Below are 9,966 nucleotides of genomic sequence, written 5' to 3' on the forward strand. Positions count from 1 at the left end.
GATTTTTTTTTTTTTTTTTTTTTTTGATGGTAAATAAAAAACTAGATGTCTATTTTGGAAGAGAGACCTTGTTCATAAACTAGACAGGGATGCCGTAAATTTCCACTTCCACGATTTTAAACTTTCCGTTGTTTACTTGTGGTATTTTTTTTTCATGAGTTTTATGTGTAAATACTGATGAAAACAGGCTTCTGAGATTGCCAGTGGTGACAGAGGCTACCTTGCACCTGAACATGGCCAGCCAGGATTTGATAATACCAGAAGTGACGTGTATTCCTTTGGAGTGTTGCTTTTGGAGCTTGTCACTGGAAGAAAACCATTTGACAAGTACAATTCATCCAACCTCCTTTTGGTTTTTTTCTCTTCTTCTTCAAACTCTTGTTGTAGTTCTGAGTATGAATAATTTTGTTCTTTTTACTAAGTTCGAAACCCAGGAAAGAACAATCGCTGGTGAAATGGGCTTCATCTCGGCTTCATGACAACGAGAGTTTAGAACAGATGGTTGATCCAGTCATTAAAGGAACATTTTCCTCCAAGTCCCTCTCTCGCTTTGTCGATATTCTCTCCCTTTGTATACAGGTAATTAGCCCAGACCATCTAATGAAATCTAATATGCCTCAGTTTATTTCTAACAAGTACGTACTTTTAAGCCTGTAGATTAACATTTACGTGGTAAGTTGACAAACTCTAAAGTTAGTCACAATATACTATTTTAATATCACATCACGATAAGGTAAAAGGTGGCACATTCAATCAGGCATGTATATATCCCTTTTTAACATATCCTCCCGTGCATTTCAACTTTGGATGATCAGCCTGTGAAGGAATTCCGACCACCAATGTCTGAAATAGTGGAACACCTAACAAATCTTCGGAGAAAGATGGAGATGACGAAACATGCTGCATCAGAAGGAACTGAAATTGATCCTTTTGAGAAGTCTTTTCGTTCAGCTAACACTGGTTTCGTAAGCTCACCAGCTTACAGCTATTCTGCCACCTCAGTTTAGGTCAGTCTTATTTTTCATCGACTGCATTCTCTTCTTATGTGTACAGACTGTTTAGTAGTAAAACCTTCCTTCTCATGTACATACAGCTTTAACTTCATCTTAACTGTCATGTGTTTCTTTGAGAAAGTTTTGGAAAGAGTAAATCAATTTTTGTGTTTCTTTGAGAAAGTTCTGGTGTCATAAGATGCATGTTTTTGTTGCTTTTTTCAAGAAAATAAGATAATATTATTTTTTGATTCTACGCAACGATTTTATCATATATTTATTCCCTTGAAATCAGGTCTGGCCAAGCGAAAAAAAATAAATTTGCCAACAGATGAGCCTAAAATGATGGTCCACCTTGTGTTGAGAATCTTGACTGAGCTGCCCTGTTTATTCTCTTCCATTTTTGTGATAGTTTGTTATCTCCGTTCTGCTGCATGAGAAAGCACTTTTAATTTCCACCGGTTCCTATTCCTGCAATGCTTCCCCACACAGCACAAAAAGTAGACCCAGACACGTCGTTTGTTGTTTCTGTTGCTGCAAAACTCCATTTTTACTCGACCACTTCATTTCATTTCCTTCTTGTGAGAAGGAAATGGACAAAAAGCTTCTGGACTACACATTGGTCTCCTCCGGCCTTCTTCTCATGCTCACCTACCACATTTGGCTTTTACATCGCATCCTCACATATCCCAATAAGACCGTGATCGGCATCAACGCCATGAATCGTCGCTTATGGGTTCAGGCTATGATGGACAATGCACCAAACAACGGCGTCCTTGCCGTCCAAACACTAAGGAACAATATAATGGCGTCGACCCTTTTGGCCTCGACTGCCATAATGCTCTGCTCTCTCATTGCGGTCCTGATGACGAGTGGCGGTGGCGGTGGCAGCGGCCAGAGTCAGTCCCCATTGGCGGTGCTTGGAGACAGAAGCCAATTTAGTTTCTCATTCTCTGTCAAGTTCTTTGCCATATTGGTTTGCTTTTTGGTGGCGTTTTTGTTTAACGTTCAGTCTATAAGGTACTATAGCCATGCAAGCATTCTTATCAATACGCCATGCAGAAAGGGTTTGATCGATGATCGGCATCAGCGTGGGCTCACGGCGGATTATGTGGCCACTACGGTGAATAGAGGGAGTTATTTTTGGTCGTTGGGATTGCGTGCGTTTTACTTTTCATTTCCTTTGTTGTTGTGGATCTTTGGAGCTATTCCTATGTTTTTGTCTTCGGTTCTTCTTGTTTTTATGCTCTATTTTCTTGATGTTTCGTTTGAGTTTTGTTGTGCTGAAGGGAATTCGGCGTACCTCCCTCAAAGGGATGAGGAAGAGGAGATTGGGAAATAGATTTTTTTTTTTTTTTTTTTCTGAGAAAGTAATCAACCTTTGTTCTAGTAAAATTCTGAGGCACGAAAAGTAAAGTTTTGCAAAGATGATCAACCTTAATCCTCCCCATATTGTTATATGAACATATTCATATCATCATTAGGAGCATAGTAAGAGAACCTAACTACTCTTGATCTCATTCAATTTTATATACAATTTATCATAATCATAAATATCGATCATAAATATTCTCCAATGTACCTTACATTCATTTGTTATACTAAAATTAAAAGGTGCTACTTGATTTGAGATCTAATTTGTTGGTTAGTTCGAACTTTAGACATAATTCTTTGAGTAATAAATTCTATATTAAGTTGAAGTTCTATATTAAGTGAAAATATGAGTATTATCCCAACAAATATTATCCCCACTTCTCACTCAACGAAACCCCTCAAGTTTTACTCCAAATGACCATTAGTAGTTTGTGAATCTAAGGCCAAATGACCATCAGTAGTTTGTGAATCTAAGGAACAACTCCTCTAGTGAAGTTGTGAATCTAAGGAACAACTCCTCTAGTGAAGATGAGTATCACTCTCCTCGAATAAACTTAATCCCGCTCAATCTCACCTAATCACTCGTCTTCCCTTCACGTTGCCAACCGTACTTAATCCCGCTCAATCTCACCTAATCACTCGTCTTCCCTTCACGTTGCCAACCGTTCACATATGGTTCCCTTCCCTTCACGTTGCCAGCCGTTCACATATGGTTCCCTTCCCTTCACGTTGCCAGCCGTTCACATATGGTTCCCTTGGGCATTGGCAGTTGCTGTCTTCCCTTCACGTTCACATATGGTTCCCTTGGGCATTGGCAGTTGCTGTCTTCCCTTCACATTCACATATGGTTCCCTTCCTACTCACATGGTGACTTCTTCTTTATCTAACTAATAATAGAAAATGAAAGAGGAGTAATTAGACATATCATGAATTTATAATTATCTACCTACTTAGATTTTTTTAAAAAAAAACTACTCCAACTTAGACATCAAATGGATAATATTATATTATTGACGATTTCTAATGATATTTATACTATTTTTTAATTTATTGATATGATAAATGTGACAGTGACTTGAATTATAAGAAATAAATAAATTTTTTAGGTTCCGTCTCTAATTTGACTATTGACAATAAAAAAAAAAAAAATGTAAAAATTATAAATACAAACAAATTTGGTAAATTAGACACTTTTTTTTAAATCTATTGGATACGAAATATAATTTAATGTTGGCAATTAATACACCGACGAGGGTAGTACTGTAATTACGCAACCATCTGGGAATCGGGTTGCAACGGCGACAGGTTGAGTAACGCGGGTTCAAGAGGCTTTCTCGTGCTGATATAAGAGCTTCAGTCTCCTTCTCATTCCCTTCTTTCCAGAGAGCTGCATCGAAAGTGGTACGTGCTTCTTCCTCCAATCCAAATCGTTTTTCTCTACTATTTATGAATTTTCTGATCTACAATGCTTTTGGAGCTACGATGATCGCACTCGATGTAGTTGTCAATGCAATTCGTCTAGGTTTAGCCTCTGCGGTTCGGTCTGCATGTCATTTTGTCGCGGAAATTCATTTTCATGCTTCTATTTTTGAGGATATAGAGAAATTAGATTGTATTCTGCAGGTGCACGAGTTAGGGGTAGTCGTTTGGGGTTTCCGGCTTGATCTGAACGGTTAAATTTACGAATTGTTCATTATCTAGCGGGTTATTAGTACGTTTGGATCTAGCTGTTCGTAATTCTCTGGATATTAGAAATTCTGCTGAGATAACGTAAAGGAATGGGATGAATACGTAGGAGGGGGGCTATATAATCTAATTAATTTCCATTTAATACAAATGATTTCATTATGAGATAGTCAGAAAAATTTAGATCTTCTTTGGTCGTGGTTATTGAGGTTTGCGTCTTGTTTCTTTTCTTTCTGCAGCTTTGGCCATTGTCAGCAACTTCAAAAATACCCATGGATGCTTCAGAGCGTAGGTACTTGGAGGATGATGATACGTCAATAATGAAAATGATTAAAGGAGCAACTACAGGATTTGTTTCTGGCACCATTTTTGGGACAATTGCTGCCACTTGGTATGATGTACCCCGTGTTGAGAGAAATGTTGCTTTGCCTGGGCTTGTGAGAACCTTGAAAATGATGGGAAACTATGGGATGACGTTTGCTGCTATTGGAGGGGTATACATTGGCGTTGAGCAGCTTGTGCAGAATTATAGAATGAAGAGAGACTTCGTTAATGGAGCTGTAGGTGGTTTTGCAGCTGGAGCATCTGTTCTCGGATACAAAGGTGAAACTTTCTACTCTTTCTAGATCTGGATGCAGTCGCAATTTCTATTCTTTCATTAACAAATGTGAAGAAAGTTTTTTGTATGATTTGTTTCTCTTTCTTTCCGCTTTCCTCTCTTGGAGAATGGGTTAGAATTTTATTTGGCATATTTATGTGAACATATTATAGAATGGGATAAATCCATACCATCCGCAATTTCTATTCTTTCATAAATTGACCCAATATGAACATATTTTCTAATTTTATAGAGGAAAGACTAATAGAGCTATTTTGTTTTACAAAAGTTAACAATAAACTAACAATAGGGATCAATTTTATGCTTTATTGAAAGTTTAAGTACTAAGTATGGATTTTTACAAGTATAGGGACCAAAATGGAACGAAGCCCAAATTATAGGACATAGTTGGTATTACCTTTTCTTTCTGCGTGGTTGGAAGTGTGTTGAGTAGGTTGATTGAACTTGATCTTCATGGGGCCTTCTTGAATATTTTTTCCTTGGCGAGAACAAGGGGCATATTTCACATACTCAATTTATGGATATTACTTCACTTCTATCAAAAGATGATAGGACAGGGTTATAGGATTTTTTCAAGCTACTTAGAATTTTTAAGATTTCTTCGGGCATAGAGATAAATTTGAAAAACATTAGGTTGGTGGTTTTTAATATTCCTTTTGCTGAAGTGAACTCTTGCAAAAAAAAAATGTGGTGCAAGCTTGTAGCTATCCAGTCTCTTACTCGAGGATGATGACCCTTGGGTGATAAATCCATGAAGGTTGGAGTCTTGGAAGCCTGTTATAGAGGTCCTGTATAAGTTGGAAAATGGGAATTTTACCTTTCTAATGGTGGGAGATTGACTCTTTTTGAGGCAGTTCTTACGAACTTACCTACCTATTTCATGTCGAGTTTTTCTATGCTTAGGAAAGGGGCGGTAGGTTTAGGGGAGAAAGTTCAGGAACTGCTTTCGGGATGGTAATTTGATAGTTTTTAAGAATCAAATCAGATTTGACAGGAAGTGTTCTCTAGCATTATAGAAGAATGGAAGATGAGCGGTTACTATCTAGACTAAATTGTCCACGCCTCTAAAGAAAAGGAAAAGGCATTCAACTTGGATACCTCTAGCCAATCATCCAATTCAGAATAATTAACAAAGATCTAACATTGAACACCTATTAAAAGCATTCCAGAATTGTCTAACCATGTTTACCATCACCTTACTGCTTTGGAGCATTGAGTCTCAGAAAAAAGGACAGGAGAGTAAATTATCCAGATGTCATCAAAAAACTTAACTCTATTGCCTTTTCCCACCTAGAATATGGAACCAAAGGCTGCAGGATCCACAATATACCTCAGCTAGGAAATATGGAATCAAGTGCTGCATGGCATTTCTACATGTGGTCATCCACCTGACTTATCCTTCCCACACTTGCTAGTGACATTTTTCTAGTGACATTTTTGTGCCATGGTGCACTGCTTTCTAGAAGGAACCTTCGTATGCATTTGGTTAAAGAAGTGCACTTCCACTTATGTACATTGGTGAAGCTACAATCACCATCCTCGAAAGAGCAAGAGGCTCAACTCTTTATTTCATCTATAGACGACCTCCATCCTAGTCTGCACCTCGCGAAAGAAGTCCCTCTCTTATTTTTATCAATGCTTCGATAAACTGGAGCCTTGAAGACACAAATAACTAGTCTGCATGTTAGCAACCACTCCTTAGTTAGGGCAGAACCATAAATTTGGAGGGCAAAAACTTTCTATGCGAACTTAATTATAGGAGACAAATTAGTGGAGAAGTGCTACATTTTTTTTCTATATATATATATATATATATCATCTGAGACGAACAAGGGAGAGTTTCCAGTCGTCCTATAGTACCTATATCAGCCCTCCGTCAACACTAGAAATTTCTCTATAATTACTTCTTTAATATTGTTGGACTTCATATCAGTAAAAAATAATGATGACGAAGCTCAATAAATGGAAGTAGTATCCAACCTCTACTGTATTACTAGAAATTTCCCTCCAAGAGGGGCGATTTCTCGATCTGGATGTAGTTTCTTGCCATTTCTTGTTAGTTATACTTATAACAAGACCTATCAGTATCACCATATGATTGTAAATTTGAAGTGCCATTCCGATCTTTCTGATCCATTGCTTAGGATGTGGTTCTAATGTGTTTTCTTTTCATGTCTCTAATAAGTTAACTCCCTGTGAAAGTGGTTAATTGATGCCGTTGTTTTGTTTCAGGAAAAAGCATTTCAACAGCCATTTCCGCTGGAGCTGCTTTGGCAGTTACATCTGCATTAATTGATGTTGGTGGTCAAACCACAAGAATTGACAATGGAAAGGAGTACTACCCTTACACCACCAAGAAAAGATCCCACATTGAGTAGCATTAGTAATCTTTGCAGCAATTGGGAAAGAAGATCTTGGCTGGCTTTCTCTTTTGGGTTTCCAGAGATGTAATTATACTCTCAGTTCTCTCGAGTAAGCTGAACAGGGAATGTTGTATGAATAAAGGTACCATCAATTTGTTCAACTCGTTTTTGGTTAGTTTTGGATTTACCACCATTGATCTTTGTTTGGAAGCTTTTCAATTTGGGATAACTGTGAAGGTGGTTGAGAGGAATTGTCAAATGACACTGTTTTTCTTTTCAGGGCAAATAATATGATCCCATCATAATTTTATATCTCACTTTAGAATCCACCTTGAAGTTATCATATGGTCAAGTATTTGGTTTCATCACTATTGTTGTGCTTTAGAAGCCCTCATTTCACCATTCTATTTTGTGAAGCATAAAAGGGCAAAGGAAACATTAAGGAGCAAGTAGTCATGGACTGTTGGAATCATGGACAACACACGTTTTGGACAAGCATAGCCGTGACAGGTCGTTGGTGTGGAATTTAGTGAGAGTGATTTGTTGTAAAGATAAATGTAGAAGAGGGGAGGGACAAGTTCGGGCGAGACACGAGGCTGGAGTCTGCCACTCAATGGGCACCATTTTTTTAATGGGCTTGATCATCTAGGCCCAATAAACTATAATATGTGGGCTTAAAATTTTCCTACTTTATAATGGGCTTAATCATCTAGGCCCAATAAACTCTCCCTCCTAACTATGCAAAGGGTCAACAACACTCTCTATGATACAATTCAAAAGTGAGAATCCATGTTCCTAAAAGTAGAGCATATTGAATTAAAAATCATTCACTAAATTTGATATTTAATATAAAGTCAAAGAATATATAAGAGAAAATTGATGTATGTTTGGACTAATATTCTTTTTATCAATCTATCATCATACAATGAACTTGGTCATGCCCATCTTCGACCATTGAAATTAATTATATCAATATTTCAATATTCTTGGCCTCAAAATCAAATTCCAAAAGCTTAAATTTAGTTATCCTTTAAATATTTCGATCCATTAGTTTAAGCTTTTGGATCGAGTGACGATTTAACATAATATTAGAGTAACATGTCTAGTGTTTTAACGATTGTAATGTTATTTTTTAATTACTGACTTATATCGATCTTCACTTGTTGACCCTTTTAAGGATTTATTCTACGATCCCTACTTAGAAGCTTCTCGCTCGTGCCAAAAGTCTCGTAATGTGCAAGAATATCAAATAGAATGCTACATACATTAACCCACGTAATAAAGTTTCCAACCCCAAATGAGTAATTATTTTTTTATGTAAATACTATTGTCACATTACAAAGCTTATGAATTAATTTGCATTTAAATTTTGGTGAAAACGAGTTAAAAAATAAATATTTAAAGAAAACTCATGTTTATTTTAATATTTTTTAAAAAATAATATTAAATAATTGTCCTCCACCAAGCGTGCTTGAGTCACTCTACATATCATTGTCAACTTTGGAGTTGAAATTCAGAATATTAACCAAATTAAATTTAATTAATAGTTTATTTTTTAAAAGGAATATATAATTGGGTCAATTGCGTACGTGTTATTTCATACCATTTTCAAACTTTAATTGGCTGGAGTCATTATTTATTAAAATTCAATAATTAATTTATTTCAATTGTTTTTTTTAATATTATACATTGAAAAAGTATTGTATAAAGAGAAATAAAAATGAGAGGAAATTTGAGTTTTTGGCTCTTCATTTTGTTTTAATTAATTAAAAAACTATTTCAAGATTTTTCAAACTCTAATATGATAGTGACAGTCCATTATATAAAAAAGTCAACTATGAAAAATTTGCATTTTTTAAACTATAATTTATATTTGATTTTATTAACTAAATTGTCATTTTGTTTTAATAATTAAGCCTCTAGTGATGCAAGTCACGCAATCCTTTGTCCATATAGTTTTTATTTTTATTTTATTTCCATATTATCAAAAAAAAAAAAAAAATCAAAATTTTGTCTAAAATCAATATTTGACTCACTTGGATAAATGTTACATTAAACTATATGTTATATTTTTATGGAATAAAATATAGTTGACAAACTTTATTAGATGATTGCCATATTATGATATCATATACATTGTGGGAATCTTGTAAATCAGTTGGGCCAAATACAATATAAATAAATATTTCATATATTTAATGCCTTTTTTACTCCAACACAGTACTATATGTTTATCCAAATAATAATAATAATATATACCCAACCAAATTAAAATATATTCTTATTAATATTATTGCACCATATTTTAAAATTTTTTATTTATCCAATATATATATTATATTAATAATTAAAATCTCATAAATTATAAATACTAAATATTTATAAATCATGACACATCATTAGTTACAAAAGTAAAACTAACTCACGACACAATTTTTATAATTTAATTTGAATTAAAGTAATTTAAATTGGTCGGATTTTATTGTATTATATATATTAACACAAATTGATATGAGATTGAAAATTTAAAAATAAACTTCCACAAATTTAGGTAAAATAATTTTATATAATTTTTTTTTAATGTGCAGTTAGAAAGGTTCCTGTGTTCCGGAGTGGTTAGAGGACCAAGAATAGAAAAATAGCGGGAAAAGTGGGGGCGGTCTCGGTGGGCCCCACCGGAACGACTTTCCAAACGTAGAGTCTCAGCCATCCGATCAATAAATGCGGGACCCACACCCTAACTTTCTCCCTCAGATAGACGATGGATATTACACCCACGTCATAGGTCAATTCTGCTAATTTTGCAGTTTCCCCGTCAACTGCTTCCTATGACAATTAATTAATATAAATTAAAAAAAATATGAATAATATAATAAAGGATAAGAACTCAAAAAATAATAATATTAGAATTAAATTATAAATTTGGTGCATA

At 35.1% G+C, this 9,966-nt stretch overlaps 3 protein-coding genes across 4 annotated transcripts in view; all 3 read left to right on the forward strand.

Moving 5' to 3' along the window:
- The window catches only part of LOC111434941 (protein STRUBBELIG-RECEPTOR FAMILY 2-like), a 6,471-nt gene extending 5,095 nt beyond the window's left edge, over positions 1-1,376 (forward strand). The window contains exons 15-18 of one of the 2 annotated variants that reach the window (XM_023072352.1): positions 188-327; positions 423-579; positions 816-1,007; positions 1,288-1,376. In XM_023072352.1, coding sequence (XP_022928120.1) covers positions 188-327; positions 423-579; positions 816-1,007 — 489 coding nt within the window. In that variant the 3' untranslated portion in view covers positions 1,288-1,376. Of the gene's footprint in view, positions 1-187; positions 328-422; positions 580-815; positions 1,087-1,287 lie in introns of those variants that run through there. The other variant, XM_023072306.1, reaches the window with a different exon arrangement.
- Positions 1,377-1,569: 193 nt separating this feature from the next.
- On the forward strand, positions 1,570-2,499 carry LOC111435095. The gene has a single exon (XM_023072463.1). The coding sequence runs from the start codon at positions 1,585-1,587 to the stop codon at positions 2,332-2,334; it is 750 nt and encodes a 249-aa protein (XP_022928231.1). The 5' UTR covers positions 1,570-1,584; the 3' UTR covers positions 2,335-2,499.
- Positions 2,500-3,649: 1,150 nt separating this feature from the next.
- On the forward strand, positions 3,650-7,351 carry LOC111451994 (outer envelope pore protein 16-3, chloroplastic/mitochondrial-like). Its single transcript, XM_023092507.1, has 3 exons — positions 3,650-3,767; positions 4,292-4,655; positions 6,904-7,351. The coding sequence occupies exons 2-3, from the start codon at positions 4,325-4,327 to the stop codon at positions 7,047-7,049; spliced, it is 477 nt and encodes a 158-aa protein (XP_022948275.1). The 5' UTR covers positions 3,650-3,767; positions 4,292-4,324; the 3' UTR covers positions 7,050-7,351.
- Positions 7,352-9,966: the final 2,615 nt, after the last annotated feature.

This window comes from Cucurbita moschata, unplaced genomic scaffold (assembly GCF_002738365.1).
Source record: "Cucurbita moschata cultivar Rifu unplaced genomic scaffold, Cmos_1.0 Cmo_Scf00001, whole genome shotgun sequence".
Taxonomy (NCBI): Eukaryota; Viridiplantae; Streptophyta; class Magnoliopsida; order Cucurbitales; family Cucurbitaceae; genus Cucurbita; species Cucurbita moschata.